Raw genomic sequence first — 18,902 nt, 5'->3', positions numbered from 1 at the left:
GGGACCTAAGAGGGCTTGGGGGCAGGAATGGGTTAGACGCCCAGGGACTGGGGCTTCCATGCCCTTCATAGCTCAATGTCCGTCGCTGAGAATAATGCATGCAAAATGACAAACATTTCTGCATAAGGGAATTTAATTTGAATAGTTTCTATAAGCTACATCATTCAGCTCTTTCGCGAGGCAAGTTCTGGAGCACTGTTGGCAAATAATTCTATTTTTCTTCTAAGCATAGAGTACACATAGCCCTGCACAATGAACACCGACGACTGCACTGCGCAGAGCGAAAGCTAACATTTTGTTTGCTAACAGATCTCTGGGGAAAGGAGGAAAAACAGAGATATTTTCATCTTTTGCTTCCCTTGGGGATCCTGAAAGGAAGCCAAGAGCCTTTTCTGACCTTTGGCCTGTTTACCTGGGTGGTCCAAGGATGCCTGAGTGTGTTATGGCCTCGTGCAACACATGGGAAACTCCAAGTTTATTTTTCTGGATTACCCACTTTGGCTACTGCCTACCAGCTGCCAGCAGCTCCTTGTATCTTCCTTCAGAAGACCTTTCCCCTTCACAACATTGTGCTGTCTCTCCGATTGGGCCAGAAGGAGAATGAGTGGTTATGTAGACAGCTCCTCTAACCAATAAGAGCTCAAATATCAAGGTCCATGTAAGTACGGAGGTTGCGTTCCCAAGCTTGGGCCTTGGCCTCTCTGCGGCGAGCTTCTCGTTTCCCCACCGTCGCTGCTCTTTCCTTCCTGGGCCTCCGCTCTACGGGCCTCTCCACTGCACTGGAGTCATTAGCGTCGAAGTGGGTGACTTTGGGTCTGAGGTCGCTGCAGAAGCCCAGGCCTTTCTGATCTCGCTTGAGGACAGTCTGGATCGGGAATTTGCGGCCAGTGCCCTCAGGCCCCAAGCCAGCTTCCTGATCCCAACCTCCCTTGACCATCAGCCGGAAGCCCACGTTGTTCTCTGGGATGTGGTAGCGTGTGGGGGGCAGTGGGTCGCGCCGGTTGAAGAGGTGAGCAGTGGAGCGCTCGTGCAACGCCACCGTGTCCTCGCTGTAGTGCGTCCGGCACACGGCACAGTAGTTCCTCTCGGCTGGTGGCTGCGGACTGGAGAACAAAGGAAAATTACACCGGAGAAAGGCAAGCCGCATTCACACAAACTGTGACTGTAGTAACCCTCAAAGAGCATCTTACAGGGGAAAGTGAGGAAGAAACACAAAATACAGACTTCTCCTGAGAAAGAAAGGGGAAAAAGGGAGTGCCTACCCACTGTGTCTGTACTGTCTGGATGAAAATATCATCATCATCATCATCATTTATGAATCCTCATTCCCACATTTACAAGCATACAGGAAAAAAAACAATCAAAACAAAACAAACACCAATTGAGAGAAGTTTTAAAACAACACAAAAAGACCTGCCAAAAAAGTTGAAAAACATATTCGTGTATGTGACAATGGCCGCGAGAGTTCTGGTAGCACAAAGATGGAAGACTGAAGAAACCCCAACTAAAGAATCATGGCAAGAAAAAATGATGGACTATGCAGAACTGGCAAAATTGACATATAAGCTACGGGACAAGGATAACTGTGACTTTAAGGATGAATGGGGACCTTTCACAAAGTATCTGAAGACGCAACAAAGCGAATTGGACTCCTTGGCAGGTTTTGAATAAACATCCACAAATATTTTTTTTACTGATATTAATCAGCTAAACAGTTTGAGGATCTATACAACTTTGTAACATGCAGAAAATAGCAATATTAGGGAAACCAAAGACTGGAACTGAGGGAAGTCGGGGGGTGGGGTGGGTTCTGGGGGGGGGAGGGAGGAAAAATGGGGGGGAGAATAAGGATATGTTTTTGGATAATATGTCTTGTTATAACTTTGAATAAAAAAATATAAACAAAACACACACACACAAAAAAAAAAAAAACCACCACCACCACAAATGCAAACCCAAGTCAAGAGGGTTAACTCCAACCAAGCTCTTCTAGTGATTTGGGGCCTAGATATGGGAAGAAGGATGTAGGGCCTGGATATCCTAGGAAGGGGGGTGAACGGTTTGTGGCAGGGAATGGTCTCTATAGCAGGGGTAGCCAATATGGTGCCCCTCCAGATGCTTTTGGACTCTAACTCCCATCAGCCCCAGCCATCAAGAACCATTGGATAAGGATACTAGGAGTTGGTATTCCAGCTACATATTGACTACTGCTGCTCTGGGAGATCTTTCCATGTTCACAACTGATGGTCAGTTGAAGTGTCTTAAGTGGATGGGAATCTCTTAAAACTGTGGCAGTTTTATTGGCAGGTATCTCTGGGTTTCTGGAACAGTCCGAAGCAGCATTTAAAAGCAAACCCATTCAGAGGCTTTCTTCTCCAGACAGTAACTGGATATTTAGTTTATTACATTTACAGTGGTGCCTCGCAAGATGAAATTAATTCGTTCCGCGAGTCTCGTCTTGCGGTTTTTTCGTCTTGCGAAGCACGGCTATTAGCGGCTTAGCGGCTTAGCGCTATTAGTGGTTTAGCGGCTTAGAAAAAGGGGGGGAAAGGGAAAAAACTCGCAAGAACTCGCCCGATGTTTCGTCTTGCAAAGCAAGCCCATAGGAAAATTCGTCTTGCGAAGCACCTCAAAAGACGGAAAACTCTTTCGTCTAGCGAGTTTTTCATCTTGCGAGGCATTCGTCTTGCGGGGCACCACTGTATATCCTGCTCTTCCTCCCAAAGGAGCCCTAGCTGAATTCTCGGGAACAAGGAAGCTCACCTGGAGGGTTCCTCCTTCACCTGTGGCCTTTCACTCTCCCGTAGGACGTCCACCACATCCTGGTGTCCTGCCTCCTGAGCCAAATCCATAGCATCCCGGCCTTGGGGCTCACAGACCCCTACCCAGGCAGCGCCGCGGCTCAGGAGATATCTCACAGCCTCCACCCGACCAGCGTAAGCTGCACACATAATCGCTGTCCAATAATAATCGTCTCTATAGTTCACATCACACCCTTCCTTCTCTGCCAGCGTCCGCAGAGATTTCAGGTCGCCATCCTGGGCGGCTTTCAGGAACTTGTTCCCTGTGCGGCTACTTGTCGGTCCCAGGTGGTTCTGGACGGGATGAAGCTGTTGCGCAGGTCGGTGGCGTACGCAAGGCGCCTTTCGCTTCCTATGTGAGGGTCTCGCAGGATTAGCTGGTGCTTCCAAAAGGCTCTCATAGAAGCTGCGAGCTGCCTCTCCCGCTGTGTTCCCTTCCTCCTGGCCAGCAAGACGGGAGCCTCTGCAGCTTTTTTTCTGGACATGCCCATCTCTCCAGAGATCTGATTCCTCCTGGGCACGAGTAAAAGCAATCAGCTGAGGACCGTGGTTCATGTTGGAAGAGGGTGGCTCTGGCTATAAAGCCAAAACCGCAACCTGGAACTTCGCAGCCTGTTGAAAGAAGAGTCAGAGAATTACGTGTTACACCAAGACCCATTTTTTTGCTAAGTAATAAAGGCTGAATGTGTGCAGTGATTTCGCAGCAACTACCTAAGAATCCATGTTTCCGAAAAGTGAAATTTCTAGTGCATTTGGCTTGTGAAGACATGCTTTAAAGCATGCACACAAATGGCCGCTGAAATGACTGAAGCCAGAGAAATATGGCAGAGCAAGATTTCCAGTGGTTGGGTGGGGGGGTCTTCAGTGCTCTGCACAGTTTCTTGCCCCTCTCTGTGACTGGCAAAACAAGAATAAGTTATGAAAAATAAAATAAAATGTTTATCTGTAGAAAACCATAAACCCAGTTGTTTATCTGTAGAAAACCATAGGATTCCACTCTCTCTTTTTAAAAAATAATAATCAGGTTTTTGTTGTTGTTGGATAAGTACATCTTGTATTCTGTGCTAGAAAGCCAAACTTTAATAAAAGCTCAGTTCAATGGCATGGTTTGGACAACTGTTCCATTGTTTCATAAACCATGGTTTATGAAGCTGTGATTGAGTGCTTGGGTTGAGGGTTCCTCGCTTCACCTGTTGTGCCTTATATTAAACCAGTTAAATCAGTTCATGTTAAAGACAATATGCAATAGAAGATGAAGAGAAGAGGAATGAGCAGAGAGTGCTTTGGCCCATACACTCTTTTATGGTTTCACAAACCATGGTTTATGGGGCTTCAAACAGTTATCCAAACCAGGCCAATATCTCAAATCAAATTTGCACAAAACTGCTTATTTTGTATAGTTCATTTTGTTAGGCATGGCTAGGAAATGCAAAGAGTCAGGAAGAACAACGATGGATCTGCTCTCCAGCTACCTGAAATCCTGCTTAAGACCACTCTAACTTCTAAGCTGTCACCCACCAACATAATTTTAAGCCTGTTTTCATAAGCACAATGGCTAGAAACCGACTTTTTAAAACCCCCAAGAAGATTCTCATGATGCTGAACAGTACATCAGATACTGTGTTCTTTGTTGTTCAACCAGGTATCCTTAGTGTTACAGATCATCAACGGAAGCCCTGCTTGTGAGGCCACCTGAGAAAACTTGCAGAAACAGGTTGGAGAGAATCACAGAATCGCAGAGTGGGAAGGGGAGCCCCCAGGGTCATCAAGTCCAACCCCCCTGCGGTGCAGGAATCATTAAAATGTGTACCTCTCTTTTAAATCAGAGCCAGTGAAGGCGGTGAAGGTCCTGCGTGAGTGTCTGGAAGCGGTTGGAGGATGGATGGCGGCTAACAGATTGAGGTTGAATCCTGACAAGACAGAAGTACTGTTTTGGGGGGACAGGAGGCGGGCAGGTGTGGAGGATTCCCTGGTCCTGAATGGGGTAACTGTGCCCCTGAAGGACCAGGTACGCAGCCTGGGAGTCATTTTGGACTCACAGCTGTCCATGGAGGCACAGGTCAAATCTGTATCCAGGGCAGCTGTTTACCAGCTCCATCTGGTACGTAGGCTGAGACCCTATCTGCCTGCAGACTGTCTCGCCAGAGTGGTGCATTCTCTGGTTATCTCCCGCTTGGACTACTGCAATGCCCTCTATGTGGGGCTACCTTTGAAGGTGACCCGGAAACTGCAATTCATCCAGAATGCGGCAGCTAGACTGGTGACTGGGAGCGGCCGCCGGGACCACATAACACTGGTCCTGAGAGATCTGCATTGACTCCCAGTATGTTTCCGAGCACAATTCAAAGCGTTGATGCTGACCTTTAAAGCCCTAAACGGCCTCGGTCCAGTATACCTGAAGGAGCGTCTCCTCCCCCATCGTCCTGCCCGGACACTGAGGTCCAGCATCGAGGGCCTTCTGGCGGTTCCCTCACTGCGAGAGTCCAAGTTACAGGGAACCAGGCAGAGGGCCTCCTCGGTAGTGGCGCCCGCCCTGTGGAACGCCCTCCCACCAGATGTCAAAGCAATAAACATCTACCTGACATTCAGAAGACATCTGAAGGCAGCCCTGTTCAGGGAAGTTTTTAATATGTGACATTTTAGTGTATCTTTTATCTTTGTTGGAAGCCGCCCAGAGTGGCTGGGGAAACCCAGCCAGATGGGCGGGGTACAAATAATATATTATTATTATTATTATTATTATTATTATTATTACATTTTTAACCTAGAGATGCGAGGGGGGTGAACGTCGGGCCTTCTCCAGAGCTTCACCCAGATCCCTGGGCGAAGGAAATCAAGCCAAGCTCTCCCTCCACCCCCGAAGCAGGAATGGGGTGCGGGGTGGGGGGCTTCTCCCCCCCCCCCCCAGCCTCTGGGAAGCCCAACACAAGCCCTACTGACTCGGGCCTTTCCTTACCACCCAGGAAAACACTCACCCAGTTCTCCTTTACCGGAAATTCAGGCGGCGGGTCACTCTACCCTTTCCAAAACAATCTCTATGGCGCCGCTCACAGAGTTCTTGGCAAAGGCTTGTAACGCGCGTGCGCCAAGCTGGGACGCCGGGGAAGGGGGGGGTAAGGCGCGCAGGCGTAGAAGCATATACCTTGAAGAAAGCTGCATCTGTTTAGCAGCAGCTGGCGAGCGGATACAAAGTTGCCCGTTTACGCATGGTTAAAGCCGCCTTCCCTGTACCTGACGCCTGCGCAGTCGGGTGTCCGAGGAAGCGCCCCGCGGTCGCAATGGAGACGCATGCGCCGTCTGCCCCTAGGAGGTTGCGGCGGCGGTTGTTGTTCTCGCGGACTGCTGCCTTGCGCGCTTTCCCGCGTTTTCCGGCGCGAGGAGCAGTCACGTGCTAAGCGTTTTCGCGCCGCCGCCGTTAACGGTTAACGCAATTTGCATACTGCAGGCTCACTCTTCCCTCATAGCGCCTGCTTTTTCTGGAGAGTAAGCTCCTTTTTTCCTTTTTTTTTAAAGAAAAGGGACCATATTAATGAAAATTAAAAAATAGGCACCATGCCCCACTAGACTTGTGAGAAAACAGCTTTCCCAAGCGAATGTGTTGGTTTTACATTTTATTTTTCAAAAAGAATTTGCCCTTTTGCCCTCACCCTGTGTTGAGTGAGTGGAGAGGGGTGGGTGGGAATTAGTTGCTCATAACTTAATTTTACGGTGTGGCCCTAACCTAGTCTGTTCAGAAATAATTCCTGCTGAATTCAAAGGATTTTGAATCCAGGAAACAGGAATTAGGATTGCAGACTTAGTCAGGTTCTGTATCTGTCACAAACCCACTTTGCCAGAAAGGGGATGATACGCAAATAAACCCAATTAAGGCTGAACTATGTAGAGTCATGGCTCGGGTTAAAGTCGCTTCAGGTTGAGCGTTTTCAGGTTACGCTCCGTGGCGACCTGGAAGTAACGGAACGAGTTACTTCTGGGTTTTGCTGCTCACGCATGCGCAGATGCTCAAAATGACATCATGCGCGTGTGTAGAAGTGGCGAATCGCCACATGCGCAGATGCGGGTTGCGTTCTGCTCTGGATGCGAACGGGGCTCCAGAACGGATCCCGTTTGCATCCAGAGGTAGCACTGTACAGTGGTGCCTCGCAAGACGAAATTAATCCGTTTCGTGAGGCTCTTTGTATAGCGGGTTTTTCGTCTTGCGAAGCAAGCCCATTGACAGCTTAGCAGATTAGCGGTTTAGCGGCTTTTAGCGATCAGCTGTTAAGCGGCTTATCAGTGGATCAGCTGATAAGCGGCTTAGCGGCTTAGGAAAAGGGGGGAAAAGGGGAAAAAACCCGCAGGAACTCGCAAGACATTTTCGTCTTGCGAAGCAAGCCCATAGGGAAATTCGTTTTGCGAAGCGCCTCCAAAACGGAAAACCCTTTCGTCTAGCGGGTTTTCCGTCTTGCGAGGCGTTCGTCTTGCGGGGCACCACTGTACACCCTTTCCCGGTGTTATCACCCTTAAAGTGGAATTTGTAGCAGGTAAAGAACATCAAAGTTCCTTGCAACAAATGAACAGCAATCCAGACGGGGAGTGTCGGAGCAAGACAGCGAATTCTTCGACACATCCCAACCCCTTGCTGGCCTGTGGAAGGCGGGGTGGCATTTATTATTATTTGCTGTGCATGTGGATGCCAGGCTGGTGTAGCTGGAGGTGATCTCTGCGGCTTTGGATCCAGAGTCATAATTGTCTCAGCCTAAAACTACCAGCAACAGCTTCCCACCAAAATGGACAAAACAAGAGTCTCGGCTATGGCAAGCCACCCTCCAACCAGTGTTCATCCTCCTCACTAACACAGGCTGGCAGAGAGGTGGTTACAAGCCATCCAGTTCCCCATGAAATCCATATTGGGGTGTATGGGTGCAGGATTGTACTTTTTTTAAAAAAAAGACTCTTAAATAGCATCCAACAGACCATTTCAGTAATCAAGATTTAGGCAGACATGTGGTAAAAGTAAAATTTAAAACTGAACTAATTCAGACAAATGTTGAACTGAAAATGAACCAAAATTATCAAACATGTTACAGTGATATTAATTTAATTAAAGAAGGCTAAGGTGGTAGAATGCAACAATTATTTATATAAAACATTGACTGACACCCCTCCCACTTTCTGCACAATAACCGGAACTCAAGGCAGCTAACCATAAGAGAAAAATTTCAGTTACGTAAGTTTTTTGTAAAAAGGCTGTGGTGACTGATGAAGGCACTGGTCGGAACAGAACTTCCCAAGTGACCTAAGTATTAGTCATTTGGTTTAGGCTCAATTGTTACTATGCCAGTTATCTTGCCAAGTGGTTCAGAAGGGGAAAGGAAAGTTTGTCCTTGGAAAATCCAAATTTCCACTTCAGTTCGTCATTATAAGCACTATCATATAACTTGAACAATTGGCTAAAGTTACTTGTTCTCCTCCCTTTCCCCTTTTTTCCCCTTTTGTACCTGCCTCTTAGATTGTAAACCTGGGAGAAGTGGCTGTCATGCTCTATAAGCTGATCTGGCAACCATTTTTGCTGCAGAGTGATGTAGAAAAATATATTTCTATATAAAATAAATGCTGATCTTTATATATTTATATCCATTGAACAGGCATGGCTAATTAAGAGAAAACCTAAAATGACAGCCATGTTGAGAACAGGCACTGCAGACAGAATGAGTCGGCGAAGCAGCACCAGCATCAGGGATGGTAACTTACTGTGGATGGGAGGCCTGTACTGGATATTGGGAAATGAATCTAGTTGCTCTTCATGTAGGCTGTGAATTATAGGGGGATCACCCACTTTCCTTTTGTGTCTGCCACTTTAGCTACAATTTTTAGAAAATTATGGGAGTGATATGACTAAAGTTGTGAGGGTCAGGAGATGTGATTTGTGGATTTCATTGGTACCCCCCCCCCAACTCTCCCATCCCCCTATTCAAGCACTGCCCTCATACAAGTGACTTGGCCCCATCACTTCCAGTTGAAGAGAATTCTGGAGGCTTATATAGAAATTGCAAGCTAAGCTAAACACTTTTCTTTAACTTAATTTAAATTTTGAGTGGGAAGTGCCAGCACAATCCTATACATGTCTACTCTGATGTCATCCCTATAGGGTTCAATAGAACTTGCTCCTAGACGTAGCTATATAACTGCAGCTCTAAACGTATTAAATATTTATATATGAAAACATTTGAGGATGGTGCTGCAACAACAACAACAAGCCAAGCTGCTTAAACGAATGGCTACAGTTGGTGACCCTTGGGTTCCCAGGAAATCACAAGGTTGATCCCAAACTCACAAGCCTAAAGTCTCTCCTGCACTTATTTAGTGAGTATTTTAAAATGTGCATTAAAAGACATCAGCAAACCCATCAGGATTTTTCAGTTGCTCTGGACCTGCTGATAAATCCTGCATTAGGGCTGCAAACCTATATGCATTTACCTGGGAGTAAGTCCCATTGTACTCCATGGGACTAAATACAAGGAAACATGTTTTAGAGATTGAACTGTAAAGTAAATAACATATGCAGTACAGAAAGAAGCAAGCACTTTACTGCAGTTGCCCCATCTTGCCAGCAGGAGGGCCCACACCTGCAAACTGCTGCAATCACCAAAGTTCCCCCAACCTTCCTTCCACCTCATCCCAGCGCCTCTGCCATTGCCCCTTCATGTGCCACTTCTAATCTATGCCATAAATTATTGGAAGAGCTCCAGGAAATTGAAGCATAGTTAGTATACAATGACAATTTATATTGTATTGTAACTTATAGAGGTACTGAAATCTACAGGGTCAGTACTAAGACTGTTGGGCTTCAAAACCTCATGCAGCCACGATGCTCACTGTACATACTGGGGTAATGGGTATAATTTTCTTTGGTGAATGATGTGTGCTGCCTGAAATTCTCTGCTCACTTACTGGAGAGTAAGTTGCACCAAATTCTTCCCTTAACTAAACAGGGAAACAAGCCACAGAGTGGCTGCCTTAGTAGTAGACAGAATTACTCACAGAGGAGGATGGGGACCTGGGCACCACCGACATCACCTCCTAGGTGCTAGACCTGGTCTAGGTTCCACAAGCTACCACTGGATCCTAGGGAGGTTGTGGATTGGCCTCTTAAGTGCACCCACTCCCCATCTCTCCACAAGGCAGTTCACTGGCCTTGGACAGCGGGAGCAGTGTATGGGTGCTCTGTCACTACGGTCAACGTTTGCATCCCTTTCTGATCTCTCGTCTTCAAATTCTTGACTCCTGCAAAATATGCATTAATGAATGATGATGTCATTGCAAGCAAATGAGGAGGCACCACAGGTGGGAGACCTGGAAGAGTAGATCCCATATGTATGCTCATGACCAAAACCTCATGAGGATGGTTAAAATCTGAAGTTTTTAATGTTTGATGTTTTATTGTGTTTTTAATATTCTTGTTGGGAGCCACCCAGAGTGGCTGGGGAAACCCAGGGTTGTTGTTGTTGTTGTTGTTGTTGTTGTTGTTAACAACAACAACAAAAACAAAACAACAACAAACAACAACAATAATAATTATCTGAATAGGTATCTGAAGAAGTGTGCATGCACACGAAAGCTCATACCAAGAACTGACTTAGTTGGTCTTTAAGGTGCTACTGGAAGGAAATTTTTTTGTTTTGACTATGGCAGACCAACACGGCTACCTATCTGTAACTGGAACAATAATAATAATGCTCAAGAGAGAAGACCAAATTGGGCGATTCAGATCCTAAATTGTAGGACTTGGAATGGAAAAAACATTCTCCAAAGACTTTTAACAGAGGGGGTGGGGGATTAAAACGTCTTTGCTGATTAATGGAGGCACATAGAGGACTTTCTTGGTTCTTTTTAGGGAGGAGCATACCTAACAGTGCCTATTATGTATTAAGAAATCAGCTGGCTTATTTTCTTTTCCCTCCTTCCTTTTCTATAATTAGCTTTTACTCAGTCCTTCCTTCGAGGACTGCATTCCAGTAATCTGAGCGCTTCATAAAAATAACAGCTAATGCTTGCCCCCACAATCCTGCTTTTTCTGCGCCTCCCACTTTTCCCTCTCGCTCGGTGGACGCACTTGCTCTCTTCCGCATATTTAATATGTATTTAAAATATGCGCTGCCTTCAGATAGGATCAGACCCACTTTGCTTTGCTTCCAATTCTCCTCCTCCCATGTAGTTATAATACTGTATATGTTTTCATCTGCTCGCTATCTCCACCCCACCGTCCGAGAAACCATTCCCCAGGCTATGCCCGCCTGCTTTTCAATCGGGGCAAATACGAGCGGCGGGGAGGATTTGCATCGGGCTGACGGCGCAGGAAGTTACCGTGATGCGCGCCTGATAGCCGCCCTCTTTTTCCTCGCTTTGTAAGAGAAAGCTGCAACTACCGCTTCAATTCTGAATCGGTACCTAGCTCGTGGTAGGGGATCCATGAACCGTCTTTCCCGTACAAATCAAGTTTCTCGGAGCTCCGGGCTGCTATTTCAATTATGGCAATTTTATCTGACCAAGGAGGCTTCCGTCTCAAGCACTCATGACGATTCTTTAGGGACTCTCCTACTCCTATCTCCTTTTAAATTGAAATATTATTTGACCATATTTACCATAATGCGTTCGTTATAGGTTAGCGCGGCATAGGCAAACTTTACATCCTTTCTACCTAGGCGCCTCTCATTGATCGTCGGGGACCACTCCACCTACACATGTTCTTCTTAAAAGCGCAGCGGCTTAAAGGGCTTTTGGACTACAAATCCCAGTGTGCTCCGCGGCCCAGAACGTGCTTGCCATTTCCTTCGCGGCTGCACTCTAGGACTTGTAGTTTCGTCTATCTTGTTTGCTAACTCCAGCCTTATTCTGAAGTACTACTGTCCCGTGATGCTCTTTCATCAGTGAGAGTGGCGCGTGCGCGGTGGAAACTGGCAGAGGCCTTAGCGGTCCAAAGCTTGTTTGCACCCCGTGTTCCTCTCCTTGAGGCAATTGAGCCCCCTGAGGTGAGTTATTGAGGCATAGATTTAGGGGGTTACTCTGCAGAAAGTAGAGAGGAGGAATTTTAGGCAACGGAGACGGCTCTGCAAGATTAAGGGAGGGCGTTTGGGAGCCTGCCATAGGCAAAAAAAGAAAAACAAGAAAGCAAGGGGAGGAAGAGTTGTGTCGTTCTCACAATTCTGTGCAGAAGGGCAGGGCATGGGTAGAGGTTAAACTAGTCTGCAAAGGGATTTTTTACTAGTTCTAACAGAGAGCGAGAGATGGCGTTCAAGTAGAAGGGAACACGTTGGATTCTCCTCTAATACCGGTCTGCAGTCACGGAAATGAAAGGGTGTGTTTTCTTGAACAGGGTGCGCTGAAACTCTCTATACCCAATGAAGTGCTTTGCATAAGAAGTGTTTTGATAAAGGAGCTATTTCCTGGTTAAACTGGAAGAGAAGGTGTGTTAGAAGGTTGTGAAAATGTGGCTGTTGATGCACCTTTTTTTTCTGTAGAGGACGGGAAGATGAGTAGCTCTGAGGAAGTGTCCTGGATTTCCTGGTTCTGTGGCTTGCGTGGCAATGAGTTCTTCTGTGAGGTGAGTTGGGATTAAGGCCTCAACAAAGGTGTATGTGGATTTTGTGAGAGAGGGGCTGGGAGCTAGGAGTTGGGATGCTGCCACCACTGTTCTCCATGTGTGGCAATGAATTCTTCTGTGAGGTGGGTTGGGATTAAGACCTCAGTATGTTTGCGTGTTAAAGCTATGGTTTCCCCAGTAGTGATGTATGGAAATGAGAGCTGGACCATAAAGAAGGCTGATCGCTGAAGAATTGATGCTTTTGAATTATGGTGCTGGAGGAGACTCTTGAGAGTCCCATGGACTGCAAGAAGATCAAACCTATCTATTCTTAAGAAAATCTGCCCTGAGTGCTCACTGGAAGGACAGATCCTGAAGCTGAGGCTCCAATACTTTGGCTACCTCATGAGAAGAGAAGACTCCCTGGAAAAGACCCTGATGTTGGGAAAGATGGAGGGTACAAGGAGAAGGGGATGACAGAGGACAAGATGGTTGGACAGTGTTCTCGAAGCCACCAGCATGAGTTTGACCAAACTGCGGGAGGCAGTGGAAGACAGGAGTGCCTGGCGTGCTCTGGTCCATGGGGTCACGAAGAGTCGGACACAACTAAACAACAACAATGTTTGCATGTAGTTTTAGTAAGAGGGGCTGGGAGCAAAATGGCATGATTCCCCTCCCCCCTACAAAAAAAATATCCTAACTATGTAGTAGGAAGGGTGTTGGCAGTGAACAGGGACTCCTAGGTTTCTTGAGAGGATGAAGAGTTTTGTATATTAGTTGGAAGTTCATGGGAATCTTAGGAAGCTAGTTACTTGCATTGTAATGTTGTACTTGTCTACTCAGAAAAAACCCCAATGCCACTGAGTTCAATGGAGCTTACTTCCCAGTGAGTGAGTATAGGATGAGATGTCAAATAGGCCGATGGGATCTGAGAAGTCAGAATAGGTCACTTGGTAAAGGCAATAGTTTATTTGGCTGATCTTGAGTCTGAGTATTTTTTATTTCTATTCTAGGTAGATGAAGATTACATCCAAGACAAGTTCAACCTGACTGGCCTCAATGAGCAAGTTCCCCACTATCGCCAGGCCTTGGATATGATCCTTGATTTGGAACCAGGTGAGAGATGGTTCTTTTTGTTTTACAGATTACATCTCAGACCACCTGACATTTGGGACTAAGAGTAAATGTGGTCAGTGGTCACAGGGTTATCCTAATGAGGGCACACTGCTACCCTAAAGCATCTTGCATATTTTGGAATGACTAGACTTCAAGTTTCATTTTGGTGTGTAATAAGAATTTACATAGCATGGGTACAAGATTATTATTATTATTATTATTATTAGCGGCAAGGTGCTTCTGTTTATCCTGCAGGACTTGATCTCCTTCCGCAGGGCCTGTAAGACAGAGCTATTCCGCCTGGCCTTCAGTTTGAATTAGCCTGATCCTCTATTCCCTTTTCCCTTTCCTCTTCTATGAAGAAACCCTTTCTGGGACCCCATATTTAAATTCTTCCCTGGTCTCCTTGCTGGCCCTAGTAGGACCAACCTGGCCAGTTATTCCTGGTGATTTGATGTCTACTGACTGGTTCACCCCCCCCCAAAAAAAATGACCTCTGAATTTTAGAATTTTATTGATATGGATGCTATATTTTATGTTGTATTTTATGTTGTTTTAAAGTCATATTTTAATCAATGTTTTATATTTGCTGTTAGCCACCCTGAGCCCAGTTTTTAAAATTTATTATTAATTATTTTGTTTTGTTCTATCTTGTTCTGTTTTGGGGTGGGATATTGAGTGGGTGGGGATTGGTTTTTGTTTGGGCACAATTGTTTTTTGGTTGTTTTGTTTTTCTATTTTGTAAATGGAGGTTACTATGAGGCTTGGGATTGCTACCGTGGAGGGGCGAGGGAGGTATGGCGGTGGGGGCAGATGTTATAAGCGAAGGGGATCGAGATACGGATATGCTCGTACCCCTTCCAATCTGCGCCCCATCCCGAGAGACGAGGGTAGGGTGAGCAAGGATTACTCACCTCCTTCACTGGTGTTGTGCAATGCCAGGTCTATAGGCAACAAAACCGCCACCCTGCGAGATTTCTTTACCTCGCAGGGGGTCGACCTGGCTTGTGTGACGGAGACCTGGGTGCGCGAAGGGGTAACTGTTACCTTACGAGAGATGGCGCCCCCGGGTTTCTCTGTCCTCCACCAGTCACGGACTGTGGGCCGGGGGGGAGGGGTGGCATTATTAATCCGGGAAGATTGTCCTTTCAGGGCTCTACCATCGCCATCGATCCCCGGCATTGAATGTGTTGGCCTAGTGTGGGGCTCCGAGGAGAGCTTGGCTGTCTGGCTGGTGTACCGGCCACCTAGCGCACCAGCAGCCACCCTGTCAGGCCTGCTGGAGGCGGTGGCCGGCTGGGCCTTGGAGTTCCCTAACCTTATTAGAAAAGCCAAGATCAGAAACCTATAAAGACTTCTGATACTTTCCCTCCTTAATTCTGTACATTTGGCAAAATTAGTGAATATGTTTTGTCACTAAGTTGTACAGCTAGAATTTGGTGTGCTAGGAAAGGGAGTAAAAGACAGAGGCAGAGAGAGAATTGTACATGTGCATTGCTAGCATTAGGTATAATGTGGTCTTAGAAACTGTTTGTATCAGATGATGCATCTTTCTACCCTTGCTTTTGACACTTGAGGTGTATAATTTTTTGATCCACCTTATTTCTGTGATTGTAAGGTGTTTAAAAATGTTGTTAATACTGTGTTTTAATGTTGTAACCTGCCCTGGTTCCTTAGGGTGAGGGGTGGGATGATGATGATGATGATGGTCATTTGTTTCAGCAGTGGACTAGAGCACATGATGGGGAACCTTCATCTCTGTCAGAGTCTCTATGGCTCTCCTGTACTTTTCTTATATTAGCTCTTGACTTTTTCCTGTCCTCTTGTAGATGAGGAGCTTGAGGACAACCCTAACCAGAGTGACTTGATTGAACAGGCAGCTGAAATGCTCTACGGCCTCATCCATGCCCGCTACATCCTCACAAACCGTGGAATTGCCCAAATGGTGAATGTCTATGCTGTTGTATAAGCAGGTCACCCTGTAACTTACTTACTAATGCTCTGATATAGCCACAGTGAGACCAGAGGCAATGAAGTCAAGAAGGGAAAGGCACTTTAACTTATACTATAATATCCTCTTGGCTGTCCTAAGTGGCCAGTGATAGACCCGATTTGGAACTCCTTAAAGGCTATTCTTGATGACCTCCTGCCCTAACCAATCTTTCTTTGGAGTTGTCTTCCCACAATGTGGAGAGGAAGTCCTAATTTCTTTTGCAAACACTTTCTTTTTTCTAGCTTGAGAAATACCAGCAAGGAGACTTTGGTTACTGCCCCCGAGTTTATTGTGAGAACCAGCCCATGCTGCCCATTGGTGAGTTTGTGTACTGGGGAAGAGGTTTTTTAGGAGCTAATGGGAGGGGTCTAAAGTTGAATTGCATGTCAGAGTTCTTGAGTAGTGCAATAAACATGTACTGAATTGGAGGGAATCCAGGAGGGCTGCAGGTAGGATCAAAACTTGAGGGTGGGTACTTGAACAAACAGGCTATTTCAGAATTTTTATTGTTGAATTATCTGTTTAAAAGGCTTGAAAAGTGCTCATTTTAGAACTGCTAACACCAAGGTATGATGGTGGGTCTGAGCCCCAAAGCCACCTCTTTTTTGAACTTTGCTTTCTTCTTCACTCCTAGGCTTATCTGATATCCCAGGGGAGGCCATGGTTAAACTTTACTGCCCTAAGTGCATGGATGTCTACACCCCCAAATCTTCCCGCCACCATCACACAGATGGGGCCTATTTTGGGACAGGCTTCCCCCACATGTTGTTTATGGTGCACCCTGAGTATCGGCCGAAACGACCTGCTAACCAATTTGTGCCCAGGTAAGACTGCTTCAAAAGATGTCAGGTGAAAATATTCCAGGAAATATTGGGATCACAGGTTTATCCTTCTTTGCTGCCTAAATTCAGTCAACCAAATCCACATTTTCTCTTGTTACTTCCATTGGGTGCTTGCTACTCATATCCTTTCCAACTAACCTGCTTGAGGGCCAGCCATACGCAGCCATGAGGTCATCTCTCGCACATGCAGCCACAGCCACACATACTTTCACCAAGAAGATTCCAGCTTCCTGGCAAAAATATCCTCCTACTAATAAGGAGACAGGATTTGCTGGAGGTTTCTACCACAAAGTAGTAACCTCAGGTATCCTTGGTGGCGAAAGAAAGCCTGAGAGCAGAACTGCCTTTTGACTGGGCCAGCACTGCTTAGCTGACCTGCCCAGCTTATTGCTACCCATTCCATCACTTGAATGAAGATACTGAAAAGGCTGAGATGCAGGCTGGCTCAAAAGTGGTATCCAGCCAGTTCAGGTTGGGCTGGGCTGGGCTGGGCTGCTTGCCTCCCAATAGTTTGCATATGAAGTAGGGTTGGGCAGTATCTGGTTTTCAGCATCATGATATAACACCAGCTACACATTGCAATATACCGATACAGTGGTGCCTCGCAAGACGAAATTAATCCGTTCCGTGAGGCTCTTCGTATAGCGGTTTTTTCGTCTTGCGAAGCAAGCCCATTGACAGCTTAGCGGATTAGCACTATCAGCGGTTTAGCGGCTTTTAGCGGATCAGCTGATAAGCGGCTTAGTGGCTTAGGAAAAGGGGGGGAAAGGGGGAAAAACCCGCAAGAACTCGCAAGACATTTCGTCTTGTGAAGCAAGCCCATAGGGAAATTCGTTTTGCGAAGCGCCTCCAAAACGGAAAACCCTTTTGTCTAGCGGGTTTTCCGTCTTGCGAGGCGTTCGTCTTGCGGGGCACCACTGTATATCACAATGTCTGAAATGAGGATGGAACCATGTAGAAGCAAATGGGGTAAAGTCCTGGCAACTGCTACCTAGACAGAGACAGGTGGGAAGGAAGAAGCAGCCAAACCACGTGTTGATTGCTGGATGAGGTGGTGTGGAGACTGAAAGCGGAAGGGTGAGATGCTGGAGAGGGAACCCCCCCACCCCCATATCCAGATAGTCATAAGGAGAAGCCTTATACTCTCAATATTACTGAGGTGGGGGAAGATACATTACTTCCCCATGGAGAAGAGTAATAAAAGTATTCCCGAGGTCAGAGCCTATGCAGAAACAAGAGAGACTAGTTACCCCATAAATAAGCAATTCATCCTGAGAAGCGACAATCCAGGGCAAGTCATCCCAGCTTCTCACATTCCCTTAACAACACTCACTCACACACCAATTCCCCCCACAAATTGTGATGTGGTCTGAAGTCCACAAAGAAACCATTTGCTTAATTTTATTACTTTTTATTATTTTTTTAAGGGGGGAGGGGGAATGATGAGAATCAGGTACATGTCTGTGTTCCTTTCTGAAGAGAGCCAGAAGGAAGGAAACAGGAGGCAGATGAGCCCTTGCATTTGGAAGGGGAACTCCTTCCACTCCTCCCTAGACAGAAAGAGGGAGAAGTAAGAAGCCGGAAGCTCAATTCTTGGATGAGATGGAGTGAGATGCTGAAGAGGAAAACCCTCCCCGCCCCGATCCATAGGGAGAAGCCTCCGCCTCCCTACACACAGCCTCGCAGGCAGTGCTGTGGGTGATGGGGTGGGCAGGGTGGTGGGCTGAGATGAGCAACAGGGAAGCAACTGGAGAGGGAAGGCAGCAAGTGGGCACTACAGTTACGGGGCGGGGGGGCACCAAGGCTGGCACCGTCCTCCTCTTAGTGATGTGTTCCTAATGGGTTTTCAGTTTGAAAAGTAATGAAAGTTTATCCATACCTTTTACTGAAATACCTGGTAGCTGTTGGAGCTTTTCTTGCCTGAATCTTCCATTTTAACCCTTCACTTTTCTATTTCAGACTTTACGGATTCAAGATCCACCCTATGGCTTACCAGCTGCAGCTTCAGGCCGCCAGCAATTTTAAGAGCCCAGTCAAAACTATTCGTTGATCTTCTACATCCAGGTGCTCAGGGTCCTTCCCTGATAACTCCCTTTATTCCAGTCAGGGCTGCTCATACTTTGTTTTGATGAAGTCCCCTGCAGATTATTCCTTGTCACTCTCCAGCCTGATTTATAGTCTCATTTCTGGTGTGTGGTTTAAATTAATAATAAACAATTTCTGTTAATTCCCAGAAACACAGACTGTGACAGAAAAATTCAATAACCAACTTGAATGTTCATGATTTTGTGGGGCTTTTTTTCTTTTTTAAAAATAAAATACATTAAAAATGTAAAAGATGAGAATTTGATTTGTCTTTGTTCTGGGCAGGAGGATTACATAAACTGCTTTAAGGCTTTCTACAATTAAGCGATATATAAATTTCACAAAATAGATAATAGATAGTGGGAAGAAAGTGGTGGGGAACATAGATCTGATTACACTTAAAATGCATCACAATATGATAGACTCCCACCTCCTACATTATATGTGTAATGTTGACTTCTGTGGTGGGCAACACACATATACTGTGATAACTCAGTGCTAAG

General features: G+C 46.2%; 3 protein-coding genes across 6 annotated transcripts in view; 1 reads left to right on the top strand and 2 right to left on the bottom strand.

Annotated features, from left to right (window-relative positions):
• The window catches only part of LOC309337240 (vespryn-like), a 411,113-nt gene that overhangs the window by 113,183 nt on the left and 279,028 nt on the right, over positions 1–18,902 (bottom strand). The window lies entirely within an intron of this gene.
• Positions 116–11,571, bottom strand: GPANK1 (G-patch domain and ankyrin repeats 1). Of its 3 annotated transcripts, none has more exons than XM_081853766.1 (3): positions 11,426–11,571; positions 2,764–3,413; positions 116–1,103 (listed from the first exon to the last, which is right to left on the bottom strand). In XM_081853766.1, the coding sequence occupies exons 2-3, from the start codon at positions 3,354–3,356 to the stop codon at positions 641–643; spliced, it is 1,056 nt and encodes a 351-aa protein (XP_081709892.1). In that variant the 5' UTR covers positions 3,357–3,413; positions 11,426–11,571; the 3' UTR covers positions 116–640. The 3 variants fall into 3 exon arrangements, with proteins under 3 accessions (XP_081709892.1, XP_081709891.1, XP_081709890.1); XM_081853765.1 differs by lacking the exon at positions 11,426–11,571 and adding an exon at positions 5,944–6,088; XM_081853764.1 differs by lacking the exon at positions 11,426–11,571 and adding an exon at positions 5,777–5,934.
• On the top strand, positions 6,161–18,651 carry CSNK2B (casein kinase 2 beta). 2 transcript variants are annotated; one of them, XM_081853943.1, is made up of 8 exons: positions 6,161–6,284; positions 8,429–8,525; positions 12,302–12,384; positions 13,377–13,479; positions 15,309–15,424; positions 15,715–15,790; positions 16,107–16,296; positions 18,274–18,651. In XM_081853943.1, exons 2-8 carry the CDS (start codon positions 8,456–8,458, stop codon positions 18,362–18,364), a joined length of 729 nt encoding a protein of 242 aa, XP_081710069.1. In that variant the 5' UTR covers positions 6,161–6,284; positions 8,429–8,455; the 3' UTR covers positions 18,365–18,651. The 2 variants fall into 2 exon arrangements, with proteins under 2 accessions (XP_081710069.1, XP_081710070.1); XM_081853944.1 differs by lacking the exons at positions 6,161–6,284; positions 8,429–8,525 and adding an exon at positions 11,673–11,812.

Source organism: Podarcis erhardii (assembly GCF_964252035.2).
Source record: "Podarcis erhardii genome assembly, chromosome: 2".
In the NCBI taxonomy this organism is placed as follows: Eukaryota; Metazoa; Chordata; class Lepidosauria; order Squamata; family Lacertidae; genus Podarcis; species Podarcis erhardii.
Note: the sequence above shows the minus strand (reverse complement) of the source record. Positions and strands in the feature narration are given on the sequence as shown.

Excerpts from the sequence above, each read along its gene's own strand:
- GPANK1 (XM_081853766.1), bottom strand. The coding sequence starts at position 3,356 with ATGAACCACGGTCCTCAGCTGATTGCTTTTACTCGTGCCCAGGAGGAA. Across the intron at positions 1,104-2,763 it reads GTGAAGGAGGAACCCTCCAG|TCCGCAGCCACCAGCCGAGA; the intron begins GTGAGCTTCCTT and ends TTTGTTCTCCAG.
- CSNK2B (XM_081853943.1), top strand. The coding sequence starts at position 8,456 with ATGACAGCCATGTTGAGAACAGGCACTGCAGACAGAATGAGTCGGCGA. Across the intron at positions 8,526-12,301 it reads CAGCACCAGCATCAGGGATG|AGGACGGGAAGATGAGTAGC; the intron begins GTAACTTACTGT and ends TTTTTTCTGTAG. Across the intron at positions 16,297-18,273 it reads GCTAACCAATTTGTGCCCAG|ACTTTACGGATTCAAGATCC; the intron begins GTAAGACTGCTT and ends TTTCTATTTCAG.